Here is a 24,160-nt window from a genome sequence, read left to right on the forward strand (position 1 = left end):
TTCTGAACAGGGTGCCTTTTTTCCAACTTCTTTTTTTTGCTGTTGTATACATTTTATATATACATGTATAAATGAACATTATTTATAGGTACTAAATTGAAACAGTACAGAGTTAAGTACAAAGATTCTTACTGAGCAGACAGAGCAGATAATTTCCTTTTCTTTTGTTGCTTTTGGGGCTTTTTTGTTTGTTTTTAGAAAAACTGTTAATTGCATCCTTTTGGTAATGAAAAGAGAGCTTTTGTATCTAAACTCAGTTACTGCTTTTTTAATGTTTTGATTCCAGAATGTTTTCCTCTGTAAGATTTTTTTCAGAGGTAGGCAGCTGAACATTCCCTGAAGTCTGCTGAAGTTGGCAGCTATGTCTATAATAGGAAAAGAAGGCATAATTATCATATTGCAGTGCAGTTCTGAAAGGGATGCTGTGTTCTGTGGGTGACGTAGGGAAGGGAATGGTTTTCAGGGTAAGCATACCTTTTCCAGTCTCATCCTTGTTACCTACAGTAATATATTTGGTCTTTGTATGACAGTCAGCAAGAGAGAAGAATTGTGAATCTAGTAAGAAATACATTTCTTACAATATGAAATGTAAGTTTTTGCTGATGTGCTTGTAATAAAACAAAGCATCCTTACACTAGATACCAAGAATATGTGAATTGAAGTATGCAGCAAGAACTAAAGTATGCAGAGCAATAAAAATATGCAATAAAAATGTAGGGAGGAAAGGAAGAAAATTACATTTGCATGTATCAGCCCCTGTAATTGGGGAAGAGAGGTGTAAGAAGGGTCATGATGAAGAGCTGTCCTTAAGGACTCCGGAAGTCCCTAACAATGTGAGCAGGATGGATGTAGCTCCAGGAACACTTCAGAGCATGCCAGCTTATGGACATGACAGGATATGGAGAAGAAGTAGCCGGTTCTGTATGCTAGTTCAAGTGGTGGAGTTCAGAAGCAGGCTCCTTTGATGATAATCTTGACACTTTATTTTCTAACTTTGTTCTGTTTTTGCAAATCTTTGTTGTAAAATAATCCAGAGTCCTTATTTTAAAATATAGCTAGAAAAGACATGAGAACCTGCTCTTTATTTACCCTTTTTTGTTAAGTATGTTGAGCCTTAAAATCTGGGAGATGGACCACTCCTAAGTTCCTCTTGGAGATCCAGAGGCAACAAGGTATACCTCCCTGATTGCTTGTGCAGTGTGAAAGAAACGTCTTTCAGGGAGCAGTGTTAACCAAGCCCAAATACTAGTTTACAGGAGTTTGTTTCTTGCAAGCTCCCAGCACTGCTCAAATGGCTGTGGAGCAGGGGTTGTGGTCTTTACTGAAGACAGCATGTTTCACTTAGGGTCAGTCCACAGGAAAACTGCAACTGTTGTATCTAGAAGAGGTAAAATCTTGGCCCTGTGGAAATCATAGCATCCTGTCATCAACCGTAAAATCCTAACTTGCTGTAGTTAATCTTTAGCATATGTTAGATTATAATAGGAAAAGATGGGATTTTTCTGCTGAAGAGATAATTCAAGAGGCTGAAGGAGGTAGAGAAGTGTTCAGTGCTGAAGAATGCTGGTATGTGTCAAAACATTTCATACTTAAGTATCATCTCTCTTTCTCTCCCCTTTCCTCCTTCTCAAAGCCTGAAAACATAATGTTGTTGGACAGGAATGTACCAAAGCCTCGAATCAAGATTATTGACTTTGGTTTAGCACACAAAATTGACTTTGGAAATGAATTCAAAAATATCTTCGGAACGCCAGAGTTTGTTGGTGAGAAAACTGTTGTTTCTTCAAACTATTCTTTCTCAGTCTGTGATACAGTACATGTGGCTTAGCTTGGTTTGGCTGAGCTACAGATTATGTAATTTGTGTGCAATTCATGACATTTTGAAATTTAAATAAGAAATTTGTAGCATTCAGTTCCAACTTAGACTTGCATTAAGGTGTTTTTATCTATCAGCATCTTCGCTTATTATCTCTGACATACATAGGCTCAGAGTGACATAGATCTGTTCTTTGACTAGGTACTGATCTTCCTGCTTTCTCCTTTAGCTCCTGAAATAGTAAATTATGAGCCTCTTGGTCTTGAAGCAGATATGTGGTAAGTTATTGGATCTTACTTGAAATAAATCTCTCATGATTGTTCTTATGTTCTAACCTTTTTTTTTTTCTCTCCTCTCTCTCCCTCCATCTATTTCTCTCCCCTCTGGCTCATCCTTTTTTCCCACCCCCACCCCCCTTCACTCCAGGAGCATTGGTGTAATAACTTACATTCTGTAAGTACCAAAATCTATGGGTGGTTCTTGCAAATGCTTATTTTTTAATTCTGATTCTATCCTGTGGGTTTTTGGTGGTGTCTGTACAAGTCAAACCATTTTGATTGCACATCATGATTCAAGTTGAATGATCATAAAAGCAATAGTATAATTACTGAAAGAGTGGCCATTAATCAGCATAGACATAGCATGGGAAGCTGTGTTCAAATCTGCAGGTTTTCCACAGCAGCTTTGTCTTAGTCAATGTTCTGTGAAATTACAGCAAAGCTTTTTGCCCTGCTAGATCACAACTTCCTGAAAGTATCTTTGCAGTCTTAAAGCAGAAAAGAAAAATGTTCACTTTCTGGTGTTATTTGATCTCAGAGGGTTGAAAAAGCAATGTTACAACATGTAATGAGAAGAATGTTCTGTCTTCCTTGCAGTCTAAGTGGTGCATCACCATTTCTTGGAGAAACCAAACAGGAAACATTAGCAAATGTGTCTGCTGTAAATTACGAATTTGAAGAAGAGTTCTTCAGTAATACCAGTGCCCTAGCTAAAGATTTTATACGAAGACTTTTAGTCAAGGATCCAAAGTGAGTTGTTTCTCTTGTGTATGCACTGTTGTAGCCTATGTCTCTAGTATTTCAAATTACATAGTATTTTGAGATGTTAGTTTACTAAACATATAGCAGTATATATTTTTATTATCTGAAACAGTTCTATCTTTTATTCTATTAAAGGAAGAGAATGACTATTCAAGATAGTTTGCTGCATCCTTGGATCAAGGTTAGCATGTAATTCGTTCTCTGTTGTCCTGTTTTTAATCACTCTTCGTTTCATACTTTGCTTTCACTTTTCAGGTTCCTTAACAAGGAAAATTGACATGATCATTTAATATAACTTACTGCTTTAGAAAGCTGTCTGTATGAAAACTAATACATGCAGAATGTGGACTTCATTAACATATCCTCTATATAAGTTAGCATAGGGAAGTAGCCCACTATTAAGATTAAAATCATGCTCAGGCAGAGAAGCTGATCTTCAGGGAGCATTGCACTGACAAAGATACATTCTCTGAATCCAGTCCAATTTCCCCTCACATTTTTCATCTTCTAATCTCCTTATTTAGATTGGGCAAAAAAGGGTCATCTGTCTTCTGTCCTTCCTCCTTAGACTGAAGAAAGCAGTCGATGCGGGGTGGTGGTCCACTTCTTCTTTCAGTGTTCCACAGTGTTTGATTTGGATCAAGCTGTTGTGGTGCTGCTAGGTTGAGAGGGAGAAAATGGGACCTATCATTCTTCTTAATGTGTGTGGTAATACCTGCCACTTGATTTTTTCAATTCCATTATCACATTCCTATTGTGAGTAGTAAACCTCTTCAGTGCCATTGATTTCCCAGGTCTTGGGAATGCACAGTGGGTATCTGACCCCATTCCACTTCCCAGGGAAGTGAATATTTACCAATGCCACAGCTGCTCCAGTTCACAGTTCAGCATCCTAGGGCAGACATTTCTACACCAGTACGCCAAACTATAAATTTGACTGTGCTTTGCTGACTTTTTGGTGGGGTAATCTTAAACAGTTGAAACATGTTGAACATGTTGAAATGATCTTTTAAACTGCTGAACCAAGCATTGTCCAAGTTTGTCTCTCACGGACTAATGTCTCCACTACTGCAACAAGACATGTTGATTTGTACCCTCTTACGTTCCTTTGTATCTTAACTTTCCATGCATTCTCCCCCCACTGCACTGGTCATATCCTCTTTTGCCCCTTCCCATCACTACCTATACCTGCATTTCTCCATAAAAATGACTTCAAGTGTGGGATCATATAGTGCAAAATTTGCTATACTCCACTGGTCATTGGTGCTTAGTATTAGCCTATGAGAAAATTCAAAGCATGCAGCCTTAGAGCTTGCTGCGCAGGTAGGTAGGATGAGATTTTTCTGGGTCGCAGCAGCATCCAGCTGATTACACTGAGACTGGAACAAAGTTTAACTGCATTTAAAATCAGCCAGGAAATCTTCCCAGAAGAAAAGATTTATCTAGGAGAAGATATCCAATGCCTCTGTAACAAAGGGAGGTAAAGGATAAAGCTGAATGTTCTGTTGGCTGTTGGCTTTTTTTGTTTAAAAGGAAGAAACAAATTTTAGTATTGCCTGAAATACTCTTAGGTCTGGATTTCCTTTATGGCATTTTCTCAAGAAGTTCCATCTGCATGCTCCACTAGGCTGTGGATGTTAAAATGATGTGCTTACCATTACTTTATTATTACAGTATGATTATACTATTACAATGTAAGTGGCAGTCATCACTGAACGACAGAGTCCTACATACAGGAAAGTGCTTCATGAAAGTTCTGGTTGTAATTGTGGGATATTTTACAACAGCTTTATTTTCCTTTTGCGCATAGCCTAAAGACACTCAGCAAGCACTTAGTAGAAAAGCATCTGCAGTGAATATGGAGAAATTCAAAAAGTTCGCAGCACGACGAAAATGGAAAGTAAGTCATTCAATAAATCTTCAAAATGTTGGTGACATACAAATGCAGTAGTGTTAACCTGCTCCAGAGAAACATCAGTGCCTTTTCTGAGTGGAGAAAAAGGAAGAAGAAACCCATTCCTCTGTCATTTGGAATAAATTAGGTGCTTGAGTATGGTGGTACTGGAGAAGACTTCTTTGTTAAAGATCTGCATGCAAATGCTTGTGTGTGAATTATTTGTTTTACGCATCTAGCTGTATGCTGTCATCATCTATCTTGGTAATGTTTACAGAGAAAAGGCACTTCTAAGTGTATGTACGTTTTTTTGACAGTGATCCCAGTAAATCAAACATCCCTTAAGCAGGCCTCACAGACTTAATTATTCCAGTAGTTATGCCAACACTCTACAGAGTAGGAAGGAAAAACTCCTCTCTTTTGCAAAGGGTTTCTGGTCTGAGACTGCCAAACTGTTTAGAAGGTTGACATCACTTAATCTTTCCAGAAGTGGGGCAAGGTATTAGCTGAAAGCGTTGATCTGTGCAAGGAGCAGTTCATCAAGACAGTTATCCCTCCTCCTTCAGTGTGCACATTGGGGAATTCACACTGGTACTAAGTGAGGGCAGGATTGTTGTATGAGAAATCTGTTTATCATGAGGAGAGATGAAACATGAGACAACAGAGGTCGCTATTATTAGAAAAGGAGTTTCATTCATTGTCACACAGGCCAAGAAATAGGGTGATTTTGCTAAGCTATGGTCCGAAGGCACAAAATACCTGGCTATGCAGTACAATTCTTTTGCTGTAGTTTAGTGTCTGTGTTAGTTGAACATGTATGGTATTTGTAAAATTTAAGTGCTAGTCTGCTGCCCTAGAATGAAATAGTGGGTCTAGGAATATCTTAAACTGTTTTGTAATATGGTGTTTAAAGGAATGCTGTCAACTAATTTACACTCAGTTTAGGTTTTCTGTGTGTACATACTTTAAAATATGTGCATGGAAATGTTTTCTGGGTGAACAAGAGGATGCAATACAAATCTGTTTTGCTTTGTATTTGAACAGCTTGGTGAAATAGTAGTAATCCAAAAATACTATGTAGCTTTGCTTAGTGCATATGAAAAGCCTATTTGGGTTATAAATGTCAAAACAAATTGGAGGTTCAAATGCAGTATAAAAAGGAGATGGGAGCTGTTGAAGTCAAACTCTGTTTTGCTAATACGACAGTATTCCTTTGAAATCTCTGCATTAGCATCTTATCACAAGTATTCTGTTTTGATTTTTTTTTTTACATATAGCTTTTTTCTTCTTATTTTTAAAAAGCAATCAGTGCGCTTAATATCCTTGTGCCAAAGATTATCAAGATCTTTCTTGTCCAGAAGTAACATGAGTGTCGCTAGGAGTGATGATACTCTGGTAAGTGTGTACTTATATGCTTAGAATGCTTTACTATATCTGAAATGTAACATTTTCTGAAATTATTCTAACAGAAATATTGGGCTATTGAAAATGTGCATAATTAATTAATCTCATATGTAGGAAGAAATAGATTTTAAGGCTACAGAGGTCAGTTATCTATAGTGTGATCTTCTGCATGACACAAACCTTGAAATTTATGAATTACCATGGTGAGGCTGATAGCTGGTACCAGTAATTCATCTGTCTTGGTTTTGAAGTTTGACTCAGGAGGATTTTTTGTACTGTAGCATGCTTTGTAATTACAAATGCTTGTAAGTCGAAAAGCATTCTTATTTAGCTTACTCTCCAGGTTTTAATACACACTTCACAAATTCCCTGTGATCAACAAAGTATGTATGTTAATATGTTTAGAGCTGGGTAACCTCATCTTTTCTGTGCATTAATTGGTATCAAACTTCCAAAATTCTCAAAGCTGTTTTTATCCATGTTATCTTCCCTGTGTCCTTCCTGTGCAACTCCATACTGTTGTTTCCACTTTGCCTCCTCTTATCTTTCTGCTTCCATGCTCTTTGTTGTCTTGGTCTTGCCCTCCTTTCCCTGCCTCCCCCACCTCAGCTATCAGTATGCCTTTTAACATTGGATTAGCATTTCATACCTGTGTTGCAGCAGAAAGGATTGTAGCCTAATGTTAGTGTTCTGAAAAATCTGAAACCTCAGGAGAGAGGAGGTAAGAGTGATCCAAATATGGGGCTCAGGGAATTTCAGTTCTTTGACATTTTAGCACATGGAAGAAAAACAAAATTATACCTGGAGAGGTGTCTAGGCTCATTACTTATGTTCTAGATTTTTGACTGATCCATTTGAATAGATGAAAGCTTGGTCCAAACTACCTCTTCTGTGTCATATTCCTCGATGGCATGGAACTTGATATTCCAGTTTTTATTTTTGTACCTCTTGGGTTTTTTAATGTTCACATATATATTTGGAATTAGTTTCACTTAATGCAAGTATTGCATTTGTTGAAAGTTGTAGGAGGAAAAAGAAAATACATCTAATGAAAGAAACCTGCTTGGAATCTCAATGAATAACAGGTTTGTGTGTGAAGAAGAGAGAAGCATATTGTACTAGAAAAAGTGTGGGGAGTTTGGTGTGGGTTTTCAAATAACATGTGTATATGTTAGCCATATGCTTCACGCAGGATTTCAACTTGCAGCTGAAGCACTCTAAAGACTTTGAAAATTTTACTGTTTTAATTTTTTTTAGATGTGTTGGCAGTTGTTGAGATAGGCATTTTTGCCTTGAATCTAACAATTTTTCTTCTTTCTCATTTAATTACAAGGATGAGGAAGATTCTTTTGTGATGAAAGCTATTATTCATGCCATCAATGATGACAATGTTCCTGGATTACAGCACCTTCTGGGATCTCTGACAAATTACGATGTCAATCAACCCAACAAGGTAGTGTGGGTCTGTGTTGAGGTGCGTGGGGGACTAGCTATCACCGTGTTGAATAGAGCAACGTGGTTGTAAAATAGAAATGAAACACCTGAAATGAAAAGGAAAAGACAAGTGAATGCAAAATAATTCTGCTTTTCTTCAAGAGAAATTTTAATGTATTCTGTGTTCAGTCTTCTGAAACTACCTGAAAATGGAGCCCAAAATGGGGGGGTTTTGCCGTGGCCTTTAAAAAAGTATTAATCAAATCTATTGTCAAGAGCTGTGGTATATCAGATATCAGCCTTTGCTTTTGTTTGTTGTTGTTGTTTCTTGTGCAGGTGAAGATGGCAGAATATGTAGGAATAACCAGACTGCCAAAACTGACTTTGCAAAGCACTGTTAGAAACAAAAGTCCCATACTGCCGAAACTGGTTATGTGAACATAATGTTCAATGGTGGCATTCATTTTCAGAAATTAAATTACTTGCCTACGACAGTATTTCAGTGTGCTGCTGCTGTACTAATGGGAGTATTGGAACTGAGACCAAGAGGCCAAAGTTCTGTTGCTGGCTCTGCTGTTTAACCTTGGATAAATCATCGCTGCTTTAATTTTCACTTTTTTGAATGGTTGTACTGACCTTCATTATAAAATACTTTGAGAAATATTCATGAAGAGCACTACAAAAGTAAAGCAATGGGGTCTTGAACCTTTCGAGAAATCACTGTATTTTTTGTTTTAATGGTGCAGTCCCATTTAACTTTCCCATATGTTGCTGGTGGCTTGTGTCTTTGAGGTGGTGTGGCAAACACCTTAGGTAATCTGGCTTAAAACGTAGATATAAAGAAGTTGCAAAGGGGAACATCCTTGCCAAATTGGTCTAATGAGAGCTAACATTAATATTCCTAATCTGAAAAGCATGTCTTTAATGTGTGGGGTATCATTTAGTAAATGTGAATTCATCCCAAAAATATGGAAGATTGCTGTGCAATAAATTTCTCTGGACAAAGGGACAAATTATTTTCTATAGAGTATTCCCTGAAGACTTAATTTGGAACTGGAAGTCCAGAGATGCCATTCAATGCCTGCCTTCTATTCCACTCTCTTTTCTTAATTCTTCAAAACTTAAATATATCATTCTTGCTTGTATTTCATTGTTAGCATGGAACACCTCCGCTACTGATTGCTGCTGGCTGTGGAAACATTCAGATGCTTCAGTTGCTTTTAAAGCGTGGATCTCGTATTGATGTTCAAGATAAGGTCAGGGTTCTGCTTTGTCACCATTCCGTATTAAGTTTTTCAATACAGTTAGCAGAGGACAAGCAGTTCAGACCAAGTTGTATTGGAAATAAAAAAAATGGGCTGTAGACTCTGTTTTCTGTCTTCCACAGCAAAAAGATAAAAGCAAATCTTTAATAATGTTATTTGTTACTAGTCCATATCCTCTGATTTTGATCACTTTATTAGCTGACGTAATTTGAATGATAGTAATCCTAAAATGTAGTTAGTGCTTACAAAATTGCCTCAGTTAGTTCAAATTAGTGATTGCCCTAAAACACAATGGTGAACTTTATTCAGTATGGAATGATAAATGCACATTTTATTGATGGGGAATATCACAACTATAACTCATATGTGATGGAGGGTATGCTTTGCCACAAGGTTTCTTTCAAAATGTGTTATAATGATCTGGGGCTCATTTAAAGCAAACTTGAAGCACTGTCTGCTTCTCTGTCTAATGGATGGTAAAGTAAGCACCAGAAAACTTTTTGTCTCATAACGGTTCATCCCAAAAAATTCCCTTGTAAGGGGGAAGAAGATTATCCTTGCAAACAGTTAGTGATCCTGTTAATCATCCTTGCATAGAGGGGGTTTTGTTGTTATTGTTGGTATGTGGGGTTGTTGAACCAACTTGAAGACTTTTTTAAAAAAGTAAATATATTCATATAAGCTTGAATAGCTGTTCAATATATCTGTGTACATCTACATGCATGTATACCTCAGTTGAAAACCTAGAATTAGGATTCTAAATAGATCGGTAATATCTGTAATAAAATATTTTTGACAGGCTGGATCTAATGCAATCTATTGGGCTTCTCGGCATGGTCATATAGAAACGCTGAAATTTCTCAGTGATAATAAATGTCCTTTGGATGTTAAGGATAAGGTAAGAAAAAAATTCCCCTCATTTTTCATGCAGAGAGCCTTTTTTTTTATAACTTTATCTTAGCAAAGAGAGAGGTCTTTCAATTGGAATGATTTTCAGGTGTGCCAAAATCAGCCAAGAATATGACTGTCTTTTTTTAGTGTGGTTTTATAAGCTGACATACAGGGCTGCAATAACACAGCTTTAAAGTAGCTGGATGTACTGATTATTTTCCTGACAAATGTTAACTAAGCACGCATATTAAATGTGGTGAGTACATGGTGGGTAGGTGGGGAAGTACAAACCTAAATTAATTTTCACTTGAAGACGAGATTTCTCATTGGAACTAAGGGTAACATCGTGATTCTGTTTTTCATTCCTCTTGATTGAAAATCACTTTTGTCTGACAAGTAAATTTGACTGTTATTAAGTTGAGTATAATGAAGCCTAACAATTTATAGCTGATGAGTACTTACCTTGTCTCCAGGAGTGTTACTTGAGCAACATTTGCATTAGAAACTAGTTGCTGTTAAAATCTTTCACTGTAGTGATGTTTTTATACTAGCCAAAGCTCCAGTACGGAGGCAATTATGCTTGTGAAACACAGTTTGCTTTGTTGAGGGAACTAGTGCAAGGCAGGGCACATTAGCAAAATCAGTGTTCACCTCCTGATAGGGCTACTAGGAAAGAGATTGCTCTCTTAATAAAAACACCATTTCTTTTTCATATAATTTCAAAAAAAGGTTGCCAATAATTACATGTAATGACCAAAATACACCAGGATATGCCAAGATGTTAGGCCAACTCCTTACATTTGTATATATGGGGGAAGGGGGGGCACACAGAAGTATATGAATAGAAATAGGACATCTGTTTCAACACCAATTGCACACACAGTTGCCTACTGATATTGCTCAGAAATCCCATTGTGGCTGTGACCTGGAAGAAACTAAGTAGGAAAATAAGTTCTGAAAAAGGAAAGCCTTTGAAGAAAATAACCTGTCAGGTGGTGGTGCATCTGTCATGTACAACTACATTTTGTAAGCGGGAGTCCTCTACTGACCGCAGCTGTGCCACTGGGAGAGAGGATTACCCCGTGCAGCCTACAGGCATTCAGGCTGTACACAGCAGTGTATATATAGGGTTGACATATGAAATTACACTGGCCTGTTCTTCTGTAATTGCAGTCTGGGGAGACGGCTCTCCACGTCGCAGCTCGGTACGGGCATGTGGATGTGGTTCAGTTTCTCTGTAGCATTGGATCCAATCCAAACTTTCAAGACAAGGTGAGTCATTGACACTGTCCGTTTTTCTTCAACAAATAAGGCTTTAGTATGAGTGGTCAAAATCCTTAGTCTTTCCTTGTAGCCTCTGGCATGTTTGCATTTGAAAAAAATAACAGAATTATGGGAGGTTTTGATACCTCTTAATGGATGAAGACTATGCAAAAAACTGTGTGTGAACCAACTGCTGTTACAAAACACAGGTTCTCTCAAAAATGAAAACTTAAAGATGGAGAAACTCAACATCGCAAAGGTATGGGTGGTGGTGTGTGCTCTGTGAGTTCAGCTAAAGCTTTTTATTAGTTTCTGCCTTGACTTCAGCTTGTTTTTAGCTGTCATGGGACTCTTCTAGAGTGTCAAGCAGTCATTTTTGAAAATGAGAGGAGGATGCAGGAGGGCTTCTTTAGAGCTCTAAACTCTCATGAGAAAACAGGAAAGAAAAGGCTTAATAGAAAAAAACATCCATTTGACCCAAATTTAACTGTGTGTGGGAGTTCCACAAGGCTCCCTAAGTGTTGCAGCCTGCAGGACTAGCTTTATATTGTTTAAGCAGCAGCAGGCCAAGGGATCACAGGACGTGCTGTTCGACTATTTCTTTTCCTCAGATTTTTACAGAAACCTTGTATACAGTCCAAGTCCTCTAATATTATCAGCATCGATTGTCTTCTTATGATATTTGCCAGGTACAGAAAGGATATCCCATTTCTTAGAATTTGGTAGAATGACTTTTTCGGTGGGTTTCAATCCTCACTGCTTTTCAGTGGGCTACTTTCAGTAGCGTATTTTTGTAAAACATCTGAGTTTCTTAATGATGTTCCACGTAACTGTTATGAAGTCCAAGAAGAAGATGAATATTTTGAAGCTTCCTGGGTTCAAGCAAAAAGCAAATTAGAACTTCAGTCACAACTGAACTCAAAATGCCTGCAGTTTCAAAGGCTTGTCGTGATGCACATTTAAAGGACTCGGGTTTCTAAATACCCAAGTCACTGCCTACGCTCCTAAATCATTAGGATGTGCTTTTTGAACATGGTAAGCAGAGTGGTCTGCCTCAAACTGCAAGTCTAGTGGGATTTGCATCTCCTTGGTGAGCGATCTGTTTTAAACACTGGATTAGTCCCTCAGCACACAGGATGTAGGTGTTGCTTATGAATGAGGGTCAGTTTTCAAGTGAGAGAACCAAGATAGATAGTTTCAGGAGCATGGAAGCATCTAAACAGACTGCTGACAGGCAAGGTGTTGTCAGTAGATAGTTTTGTGGTAAGAAATATGGACTCTCAGAATCCAAATAATGATGAAAATCTAGTGCGTTATGATATCACTTGGTATGTCACCAGGAGTTATTCTTGCTTTGCGAATGACAGTATTAGAAATTACATCTTTTTATAGGGTTTACTTAGTAGACTGTCTTTTTTCTTTCGTGTCATTTTCCTGTCTTTCTAAGTTAAGCTGGGGAATTGTTCTTCCTGGCATTTTGTTCAGCTCTGTTGTTTGTTTTTATTTTCCATGTTGATAGGAAGAAGAAACCCCACTACATTGTGCTGCTTGGCATGGCTACTACTCTGTTGCCAAAGCACTCTGTGAAGCAGGTTGCAATGTGAACATTAAAAACAAAGAAGGGGAGACTCCGCTCCTGACAGCATCTGCTAGGGGTTACCATGATATTGTGGAATGCTTGGCAGAACACGGGGCTGACCTTGATGCAGTAGACAAGGTTAGTTTGAGTTGCTTTTGGTCACGAATTACGTTGAGAGATCACAGGTGTCACAGAGCTGTATCTCTGAATTGCTTCATTTGAATGCTGCAAGCCAGCATTGTTTCCCTGACATGGGTTTTCTGAGCAGTTCACACGGAGACTACTGATGACTGCAGTAGTCTTTAAAGTTGCCCACTGATTATTTTTCCACGATTGGGTTTTTGCTGATTCATTATCACCTTATCCATTACCGCCTTACGAGTAACACTGTGAAAAATGGCAGGAACATTGGGTTCTGTAACTGGCAACGAACTATTAACTTAAGAGAAAAAAGATGGATTTACTGTTTGCCTTTGATTCCTGTGGGTTGGATAAATCACACCTACTTCCAATAAGCTAAATTCCAGCTATTTAAAAACACAACTCTATTTGATTCAGAATAATTTTTTATCTTTCATGGTGTAATCCCAATGAATAAATTTTGCATTTCATGGCTTGTACTCTTGGTATGCTTATCCTTTTAGCTACCTTTATAGCTGATAGTTACTAAATAGTTATTAAAGCAAGTTCAGAAAAATGCTTTTGCTTCTAAAAGAATTAAATTGTTTTTTCCAGTCACATTGTCCCTTTAGGTTGTTCCACAGAGAGGAAAAGCTCAGTCTCTAAAGTTGCTGATGAATAAGCAGATTGCATGATTTTTGCATCACTAACTTCTGTCAGTAAACACTAGAGTGGTTTACAATATTCAGCTGGTTGTTACAGTTGGTCACTCTCCCACCTCCTAGGGAAGTCGTCAGCAGAGAATGTGTATTTGTATTTCATCCATTCCACTGCAAAGCCCAGTGCCTTAATAGAAATTTGCTTTCATCCCATAGCTGATTTGTTCTGACAGATACTCTACATCTCCCTGCCTCCACCCTCAAAACAAAAATAGAAACCATTGTGACTCTTGAGGCAAGGAAATGCACCCAGTTACATGAAATGATTGTGACTCTGCAAAATGCTTTGATTTTTAGCATTATTAAATCTCACAAGCTGTCTTGTGATTTCAGGATGGCCATATAGCCCTACACCTTGCTGTGAGAAGATGTCAAATAGAAGTAGTTAGAACTCTCATCAGTCAAGGATGTTTTGTAGATTTCCAAGACAGGCATGGCAACACTCCATTGCATGTGGCCTGCAAAGATGGGAATGTTCCTATTGTGATGGCACTCTGTGAAGCAAGTTGTAATTTGGATGTCACTAATAAGGTAAATGGAATACAGGTACTGAACTTCTTTGTTTAATAGCTCACCTGTTGCATTAGATGACCTTTTCCAGGTCTCTGAAATGAAAAATGTTTTTCATTTTATTTTTTTACCTCTTAAAGTGGCCAGTTGTACCAAGCGGTACATTTTTATGAAAAATCTGCTTTGAATTCTTCACATTACATTAAAAGATCTACACTGTCATCTAACAAGGAATTTAACTCAACTGCAGATTCTATTCCCGGTTATAAAAATAAGTGTCATATTGGCTGGTTTATGTTTTTCTGCATTGGGTTGATTTATTAAAATAAATCCTAATCAAACATTTATGTTAGAATAGAATAGCTGTAATTTATCTATTAAACAAACTGTCACTGGCAGGGTACAGGAAATCTCAGAATTAAAATGTTAAATTTAAAATTATTTTCAAAAGTTTAAGTCAGCAGTCTGACCGAGGTGCTTTTTGGGAACTTTCTTAGCAATCGTTGTTTTACAAACACGTGACAATTGCAGAAACACTTGGGAAACATTACAGCCCTAAAAATGTTGATTCCAGTGCATATCACTGGATTATTACCAGCTAAAAATGTGAACTGTCCATAATTGTTGCAAGCACTTTCCAAAGAGAATATTTAATAGCCTATCCCTAAACTTTGATATACTAGTGCCCCGTTTGCTTCTTCTGTTCTGCTAGTGCTGCAGTGTATGGGATCACTGAATGGGATGCTTTACAGGTTTAATATTCTGGCTTTCCTCCTAGCGATATTTAAAGAGAGAAATAAGCTATTTCAGGAAACTTTTCCTTTGGTTAGTTTGAATAGGTTACAGTCAGCCATTGGACACTGCTGACAGGCTGTGGGGATTAGAGCTTGATATTTAGCTCTGAATGTCTTCCTCTGCCCTAATTAATTTTTATATGCTATAAAGTTTAAAAGTTATTCATAGGAGTCTTTATGTTGGTATCTTCAATTTATTTGATTCAGGTGTTGTAGCTCATTTGTTTTTCTGGAAAAGTTACATATTCTGGCAATAATGTTTTGCTAGTTAACACTTCCATTTATTACCAAAGCACTGACTTACTCTGTATTAGCCAGGGTGAGTTTGGGTCTTATCAAATAGAGAATCTTTATTTCTACTGGTCTTCTTCAGCAGTGAGGCCTGTAATGGGAGTGCATTAGCATAACCATTTGTCTTTGGTTGTCACATCTGGCATTGTCCCACATCTGCCCACATGGCACTGTTTGTTTCTTCCACAGACTATGTGCAGTAGAACATTTATTTAGAATCATAGAATCACAGAACCATTTAGGTTGGAAAAGACAAACGTTTAAGATCATCAAGTCCAACCATTAACCTAACACTGCAAGTCCACCACTAAGCCATGTCCCAAGATGCCACATCTACATGTCTTTTAAATACCTCCAGGGATGGTGACTCAACCACCTCCCTGGGCAGCCTGTTCAAATGCCTGACAACCCTTTCAGTGAAGGAATTTTTCCTAATACCCAATCTAAACCTCTGCTGGCACAACTTGAGGCCATTTCCTCTTGTCCTATCACTTGCTACTTGGGAGAAGAGACAGACGCCCACCTCTCTATAACTTCCTTCCAGGTAATAGTAGAGAGTGATAAGGCCTCCCCTGAGCCTCCTCCTCTCCAGACTAAACAACCCCAGTTCCCTCAGCCGCTCCTCATAAGACTTGTGCTCCAGACCCCTCACCAGCTTCGTCGCCCTTCTCTGGACACACTCCAGCACCTCAATGTCTTTCTTGTAGTGAGAATACCAGTCGAGGTGCAGCCTCACCACTATCAAGTACAGAGGGACAATCACTTCCCTGGTCCTGCTGGCCACACTGTTTCTGATACAAGCTAGAATGCTGTTTGAGTTGAGATGTAGGGTTTTGAGGAACCGGGCATCTTTTCAGTGTCCAGTTGTCAGAAATTTAGCTTTGCTTTCAAATACTCTTTTGTGAAGTAATTTTGTGAGTTTGTTTCTGAAAGTAGGGTTGAAACAGGGAGAACAGTATTGAAAGCATGAAAATAAGTGAAGTAATAGTAAGGAGAGTTACAACAAGCAGAGAATACGTGGTAGTGATATTTGTAACAGTAGCTCTGAACATGAAAGACCAGAAAAGGATGTTATGAGGACCTGTTGTCAGTGGAGAGATTCAGTGGGAAAAGCAAAAATCAGGAAGCAATACTTACAGCACTTTCCCTCTGTCACTGAAAGCACAAATTCCTTCAGGCTGACTTCTTGCATTCATCCCTTTTATTCCTTTGGGTGGAAGGGGGGACACTGCAGATAGGTAATCTTCAGTAATACTTGGATTGAAATGGAATCCAGAGCTTTAAAGGTTGAGGACTTAGTGTTGCTTAACTAGTTCATACTTAATTAAGCAAAATGCAACTAAATTTATTGGAATTAGAAAGGCATTCTCAAATATAGCCAAAAAACTCTCAAGGATTCCTCCACAGCTGGGGGGGATTTACCTATAAAATTGCTTCCCATTTTTTAAGTAGTCAATCTAGCCTTTGTTTTTAATTGAGCTTTAAGCTGTTGTGCTTCAGCTGTAGTCAAAAGTACTTTTTCTTACCGCTTTTGCAAGACCTTTGCTGTGTATCACTATGTATAATTGTACAATAAGTTTGATTATTAGTCATAAAATCTGGAGTGAAGTTCTTTGACTAACATAACGACACTTTTTTCCCAACATTAGTATGGAAGAACACCTTTACATCTGGCAGCAAACAATGGCATTCTTGATGTTGTCCGGTTCCTGTGTCTTACTGGTGCCAACGTAGAAGCTTTAACCTCTGTAAGTATCGAGAGATACTGTTATGCTTCTTGCTTCTTTTATGTGTGATAGTAGGAAACGAATTCATCTCTTAGAGGGGGCAAAAAAAAAAAGACAATGGTCTAATAATACTACATTTTGAAATTAAAAAAAAGAACTTAGGCTGTTCTATGTCCACACCTTGAAAAGCATTCTCTGTTGTCCTCTTGTTCCTTTCTTACAACTGAATTTGAAACTGATTAAGGTACAGTACAGCTACCACTTCATCTACACTTAAGAATTTCTTCATCTAAGAATTACTTGTAGCATTATGTATTCTCTAAGCATAGTGGGCCACTGTCATTAAGATGTACGTCATTTCACATCACATACAGTTACCGCACAAATGTATTGTATGTATCTTAAACATTTTTCTTGCTTTCAGGGGATTAAAAAGTTTTGTTTTCAGGGGGGAGATGTGTGGGTGCATGGATGAGTGAACTAGCATGCAACTATCCTTGTAAAACAAATAATTGATGTCAGATCAGTCAGCACCACTGCTTCCAGTTAGCACCACTGAAAGTATTTTTCATTCTCACTAAGGTGAGAAACGTTCTCCTAGCTGACATATTGACACCAGGAATGAAGCGTCCTTCATCACACACACCTCATATGCACATAATACATTATAAGCATTATACCCGCCATTACCTGTGTTTCAAACAAACTAACCATGTTTTATTTTCAGATGCGTTGGATCAGTGTACATTGCCACTCACCCTAACCAATGCATTCTGCTCAGAAATAACTATTGCTCTGTATATTGAAATCATGTTGTGATTAGATTTAAGTTGAGTCTGTGTTTTTCAAAGTTCTTCTCCTTATGAAGTATCCCTGAGATGGCTGAAATGGAGGAAAAAAGGAGAAAACTTCTGTTTCATTAGCTTTACCCATTTGGTAGAAAATACGAATGTTTTTGTTGTTCCCTGTACATTTAGCACTGTGGTTTTTTGCCTCTAAGTGTGTATCTCATGTGGCAGGAGGAAGCCTTCAAAAAGCAGTCATTAAAACCAATGAACTTGGAATTGTGGCTTAAACAAGTTTAGCATCTAAAAATAACTTTTTGATAACTACTAGATTGTAGATTGCCATGTCCCCTATTAATCAATAATAATGAAATATGCATGCAGTGGACTTTGTGGGGTGTTTTACAGATTTTCCTTAGTCACTTGTTTTTGTCCCTTTTTTTCCTCTTTTTTCTTTTTTTTTTTTTTTTTGATATGTCCCATGTGTATCTGCATTTTCACTACTACATATTGTAGAGATAAGATAGAACAAAAACGTGATGGGGTATTCTTGAGCTGTATCACTTCATTTATGTCAAGACAGCTGTATTGGTAAAATTATCTGTGTGGACCCTGTCCTTCCAAGATAAAAGTATTTTTTATCTCTTTAGTTTAGATCAGTTTGAAGGAGATAACGAAGTAAATCGTGCTGATACTAAATCTGGCAGGAGAGGAGGACTGAATATGCATAACTATCCATTATTCCAGCAGTCTTGTGGCAGAGAGAAGGGAAGAGGAGGAGAGGAAGGGAGGAAGTGCATGTGGTGATTTTAATAGCATTTCAGTTTTGCATTAGTTTGCTAGGTGGATGTTAAACTGTTCTGAAAAGTCTTATTAACAGCTCTTTCCAAGCCAGTGCAGTAGAATTAATTACATTTTTCTTCTCTCAGAATGCCATTTCTGAGGAGTTAACTCTTTCGGCACGGTTCAATAACTAGGCTGCAGTATGATTTCACTGCCTCCTCCCCAGGCTAAAGCCCATTTTAGGACTAGTTTGATTTTGAATTTGATTGCATGAATGTTGTTAAGTGACCGTACAAAACCTTACGCTCCTGGAGCTATACAATCATTTCCAATGTTTTAATATCCTCCAAAAAATTCTGTTGTGCTCACATGCTAGCTGTAGCTGGCACCATGTTCTTGGCTTCTCTTCATGGAAGTTTCTAAAATTATACCAAGTTCAAAATTGTCAGATTACTTAAAAACTTTGAATGATGATGCTTGCAAATGGCCAGTTAAACTCAGGACCAGCTCTTGCAGCCATAGCTGTCTGGTTTGCAACAAAGGAACCAGTCAGCAATTGCGATGAAATATTACCACCAGGTGTGAAATACGCTTTCATGGATCCTGTAACCAAGGCCTTTTCAGATGCCAACTTTGATTACACATAGCTATTCCAGTGTATAGGTACCCTGTACTTTTCAGGAAAGCTTGACTAGGAAAATAACTTACTGAAACCCGTTTGCTATTTTGCTTGTGTATGTATTTTCTAATTCTTCTTGTGCTCTACTGTTCATCCTGCAGTGGACATCCGGAGAATTAAACAGTCTCATCTTGTTCACAGTTTTGGACAAAAAAGGGAACTTTGTTAATCTATTTTTCATGGAAGCAAATGCTTTTTCCACTTGTTATCTCAATCAATAAACTGAGCTTCCAGATCTGAGTCTAAATTCTCAACAGACATATGAACTGAACTGCTAGCATCAGTCCATGTAAACATCTCAAAATGCTTTTTTGGGGTAAATCTGACCTAGAGTTCCTTCTGCTGTACGTGGTGCTTGTTGCCAATGCTCTGGAGTATCCTTCACCTACTCCACAGGCCTTTCTGCATGTTCTGTTTACTGTGCGGTCTGATGACCACGGACTTCAAAAATGATGCTTGTCAGGCAATGCCCTTGCTAAGGCATTGGTCCCCAAGAGAAGGTGAGCTAGAAGCCAAGAGTAACCAACAAGGCAAGCAGGGACAGTGTCCTCACCAACAGGGGCCCAGTCCCACAGTACCCAAGCAGGGCAAGCAGAGCAGGTCCAGTGATGGCAACCAGCTTCAGCCAAGAGTCCAGGTTGCCAGACACAGGTCTGAGGTTAAGTAAAGGTCAGGTATTGGGCTTGGTGACCATGGTCAGCCAAGGGTCTAGTGATTGCCAGGCAAGTGCATAGTGAGGAGATGGGTTTAGGGTCAAACCCAGAAGTCAGGGGCTGGGTCACTGGGATACATGGCCACACACAGGCATATAGCTGTAGTGTTGCTCAGGTGAGGACCAAGGACAAAAGCCTCTCAGCCTAAGAGCAACGCTTGAGCAAAAGGTAGCGCAAAAGCCCCCGGCGGGGCTTCTTTTCAGGTCTTCTTCCTTCACAGCAGTCTGAACAAAGACTAGACAGCTGTATCGGACAGCTGGTTCTGAGCTCAGACACCTGTTAGGAAGTGGGGAGGGAGCTCTGGGTCATGACAGTGCTATCTCACTGTTACATGTAGGCTTGCTCTGTGCACACATCTGCTTAGACTTTTAGCAATTTGAACCATTCCTCTTGCCATTTTCCCAGTTATGGGAGCAGTCACCTCCATCCCATTATAACCATGCTCACCAGTCAGGCTCTGGCTGAGCCACTGCCATCCACACTCTTTGCCAAATGCCAGATGGTTATTTCCTTTGTGTTTGTGCCCAAATAGCTGTGACTGAGCTAAACAAACAATATATCAGAGTACAGCTGTTTAGCCAAAGCCAGGCTTGAAGTCGGAACAAACCCCCGTGGAGCAATGAGACATGGCAAGCAAGGGTGCGAGGTTACCCAAGCCATGTCACAGCAGTTGTGGCATACCCATCAAGAGGTGCGGGACCTGCTCTGATTCAAAGGGACAGTGCCCATGCAGGGATCTGTCGCTGCCTGTGTGCTTGGTGCTCAACTTTGCTAGGCCGTCTCCAACCTTATTTTGCAACAGGAACATACTGTGCTAGGGAAGAATGCAGGGCCAGGCTGTAGCAGTCCTGCTTTAGACTTAAGAGGAGGCCAAAGATTTGGGAATCTGGATAAAATTCACACTTTAGGTTGGTGAAGTCCACATCCTGTTACCACAGGGATTCTCAGGAAGGGGATCAAGGTTTCCCGTTTATTTGAAGGTTTTTGATTCCCCTGGATGTGCCCAAGACTGTAAACTCAAGAAGCACTAGAAGTATTGAAGCAGTTCTCCTGATGGCAGGCTAGCTGTTCAACCACTAGACCACTATTCCTCTCATCCAGCAGGCACTTGAGATTAACTGGGATTGGGACGGTAGGATCAGCATAGACAAAGAGATTGTTCCCCTTTGATACATCTTCTCTAAGGAAAATATTTTAAAAAAATACATTCAGATGTTTCTTTACTAAAGTTGCAATTACATGTCAACTATGGAAGAAACTTAAGGATAAGAACTTAAGTTCACACCATTAACTACAATTTTGGCTGTTCTTGCTAATGTTCTATTCCTGTTCTGTCTGAATTATCTGAAGTTGTGGAGTACATAATAACTTTTATGGAAACCTGAAAACGGCTTCTGTAGGTGGACACTCAATTGTCAAAAATACTTACTTCATATGTAGGTGTAATAATTACCGTAACCTCAGGAACTGCTTAAGACAATGCAAGTTCCACATGAAAAACTAGTAAAATCAAAGATAGAAACCCAAGAAAGAGATCTTAGTTTTCCAATACTACTTCTTAATAATTGAAAGCTCTTATCTGGGAGAGTTAAAGAGGCAAAGTGGTCATAAATTAGTTACCTCTTACCAAAATTTAAAACGACACAATAGCATTAATGTAGTTGTAAGAGTGAAAGTATTCAGCAGTTTTTCTTTCAGCCTATTTCATATTAAACTGCTGACCTGTGAAATATGGGTAATTAAGTGGCAAGACCAGAATGCTGAAGGCAGGTTTGCTTCTTTTAAATTTGCTGATGCAATTTAAACCACATCCCTTACAATGTTCTTGCATTCTGGAAACATCCAGTGACTGACACACCACTGTCATTCTTTATCCATTAGTAAACAAAATTGACCTGCTATTCATGTGAGTGAATATGCTGATGTGTCACCTCTTTGTGAACTGTTTAAAGTTTTAGATCTATTCAGTATGTAATATCTAGAAATTGCTGTATACCTCTGTGGTGGGTTGACCCTGGCTGGATTCCAGGTGCCCACCAAAGCCACTCTATCACTCCCCTCCTCAGCTGGACAGGGGAGAGAAAATATAATGAAAGGCTCATGGGTCGAGATGAGGACGGGGAGATCACTCACCATTATAGTCACTGGCAAAACAGACTGGACTTGGGGAAGTTAGTTTAATTTATCACCAGTTAAAATCAGAGTAGGATAATGAGAAATAAAACCAAATCTTAAAAAACCACCTTCCCTCCACCCCTCCCTTCTTCCCGGGCTCAACCCCCGATTTCCTCTACCTCCTCCCCCTGAGCTGCACAGGGGGACGGGGAATGGGGGTTGCGGTCAGTTCATCACACGTCTTTTCTGCTGCTCCTTCCTCCTCACAGTCTTCCCCTGCTCTGGCGTGGGGTCCTCCATGGGCTGCAGGGGCACAGCCTGCCTCACCATGGTCTTCTCCAGGGGCTGCAGGGGAATCTCTGCTCCGGTGCCTGAAGCACCTCCTCCCCCTCCTTCCCTGACCTTGGTGTCTGCAGAGTTGTTTCTCTCACAGATTCTCACTCCTCTCTTCTCCCACTGCTGTTGCGCAGTTGTTTTTCCCCCTTCCTAAATATGTTATCAGAGAGGCGCTACCACCGTTGTGGATGGGCTCGGCCTTGGCCAGCGACAGGTCCTTCTTGGAGCCGGCTGGCATTGGCTCTGTCGGACATAGGGGAAGCTTCTAGCAGCTCCTCACAGAAGCCACCCCTGTAGCCCCAGCGCTACCAAAGCCTTGACACACAAACCCAATACATCCTCTAATTGATGAGGAGTTCAGATGGGGAGTATTAGCATCTCTTTTAGGCTCTGAATTTGAAGTATCTTGTTACAGTAGCATCCAGATGCCAATTTATAAAAGAAATGCCATTGTTCTCCATCATACCGGGGGTTTTTTTGACAACTTAAAGAACGGATTCTGGTGGGGGGTAATTGTTACTGGTTGGTTTAGGTTTTGTTTTTCTTCTTCTCGCTATTTCATTTGCATCTGACAGCAATTCTGTTACTGCCTTGAGCAGCTGAGCTATGTTGCACTTGAGTTTTTTTATTGTGGGCAAAAGGAAGGAACTGCTGCTAATAATTTGTTTTTTAACAGGATGGGAAAACAGCAGAAGATCTCGCCAGAGCAGAGCAGCATGAACATGTAGCCAGTCTGCTTGCAAGACTTAAAAAGGTTGGGAATGCATGGATTTTAACTGAGGTTTTCATGTTTTTAAGATAGTGAGAAAAGTTTGACCATGGGAAATCATACGATAAGATATTCATCAAAGCCATTCTAAAAAGCTGTTGCAAAAATCCTTGCTGCAATGCTGTCTTTTTTTTTTCCTCTTCATTTTTAATTTGAAATTATGCCCTCAGTTAAAGCTAGTATGTACATATTAAGAAAAATGGCTAAGCTGGTCTGCACCACTGATCTATTTTATGCCGTCTCTGACAATGCCTAGCAAAGCATTTAAGGTGTTTAGAAGAAGCTGGAAAATAAACTATTAAGAATTAGTACATCCCACAAGAGGACTTACTTCCCCACCATCACCATTTTAGTTAGATGAGCGTTATGAAGTATGAGGGGTTTGTGCCCCTTCTGGAAACTCTAATACCATGTGGAATTGTTGCATGAGTTCTCAGTGTCTTTTTTTTTAATTCCGCAATTTCGGTATCTCCAAATCCCCTGACAACTAGAACGCAAAGCTGATCTGGGCTTGTTGTAAGGTAGTAAGTCTGACACATCTGATTATTCTGGATAGGCAGCATCACTTATGCCATGAAGGTTCAGGGACCACTTGCCTAGCGATTCCAGGCAACAGCCAGACCACTTAAAACAGTCCTGTTTTAATTATGATGATAAGCCTGTGGAAAACTGAAATAAATTATCATTTCAGAGTAGCAATAGAATATGGTGTGTACCATCCATTGCCAAGGTGGAAGTAGAATCATGTCCTTTAGTCCTGCTGGTAAATCTGTACTTGCTAGGATTGTATCAGTGAAGATGTCAGAAAGTCACAAAGTTAAGACTTACTTTGCAATGATAGCTTTTGTAAATGTTCGCTGTAACAGGATCCATTTTGCGTAGTTGTATCCCCACACCAAACCCTTGCCTGTTTCTGCATGCAGATGGATAAATTTGGGTTTTAGTCATGATCCAAATACCAACTAGTACGAATTTACCTAGAACACAAGGGAGAAGATCAGATAAATGACTTCTGTAAGAGATGTTAGTAGCTGTAACTCTCTTCTTGATAGCAGAGTATACTTTATTATTGAAGGCCTGCCTATATATATGGGGAAAATGTATGATAATTACATACTTCATCAGAGTATACTTTGCAACAGAGAATCTGATCAACTGAAATTAATATTACTACATTAAACCCCTGAAAATATTCTAGTACTACTCAAAATGGTCAGTATAATCTAGTAGAGA

General features: G+C 39.1%; 1 protein-coding gene across 2 annotated transcripts in view; it reads left to right on the forward strand.

The window, feature by feature from the left end:
• DAPK1 (death associated protein kinase 1) overlaps positions 1–24,160 on the forward strand; it is a 100,496-nt gene that overhangs the window by 63,158 nt on the left and 13,178 nt on the right. Inside the window, exons 4-19 of one of the 2 annotated variants that reach the window (XM_059834422.1) lie at positions 1,634–1,763; positions 2,046–2,094; positions 2,243–2,269; positions 2,692–2,844; positions 2,992–3,037; positions 4,667–4,756; positions 6,053–6,145; positions 7,488–7,607; positions 8,746–8,844; positions 9,653–9,751; positions 10,918–11,016; positions 12,527–12,724; positions 13,759–13,956; positions 16,670–16,768; positions 19,592–19,594; positions 22,835–22,912. In XM_059834422.1, coding sequence (XP_059690405.1) covers positions 1,634–1,763; positions 2,046–2,094; positions 2,243–2,269; positions 2,692–2,844; positions 2,992–3,037; positions 4,667–4,756; positions 6,053–6,145; positions 7,488–7,607; positions 8,746–8,844; positions 9,653–9,751; positions 10,918–11,016; positions 12,527–12,724; positions 13,759–13,956; positions 16,670–16,768; positions 19,592–19,594; positions 22,835–22,912 — 1,581 coding nt within the window. The remainder of the gene's footprint in view (positions 1–1,633; positions 1,764–2,045; positions 2,095–2,242; positions 2,270–2,691; positions 2,845–2,991; positions 3,038–4,666; positions 4,757–6,052; positions 6,146–7,487; positions 7,608–8,745; positions 8,845–9,652; positions 9,752–10,917; positions 11,017–12,526; positions 12,725–13,758; positions 13,957–16,669; positions 16,769–19,591; positions 19,595–22,834; positions 22,913–24,160) is intronic. The other variant, XM_059834421.1, reaches the window with a different exon arrangement.

The sequence above is a fragment of the Gavia stellata genome, chromosome Z, assembly GCF_030936135.1.
Source record: "Gavia stellata isolate bGavSte3 chromosome Z, bGavSte3.hap2, whole genome shotgun sequence".
Lineage (NCBI taxonomy): Eukaryota > Metazoa > Chordata > Aves > Gaviiformes > Gaviidae > Gavia > Gavia stellata.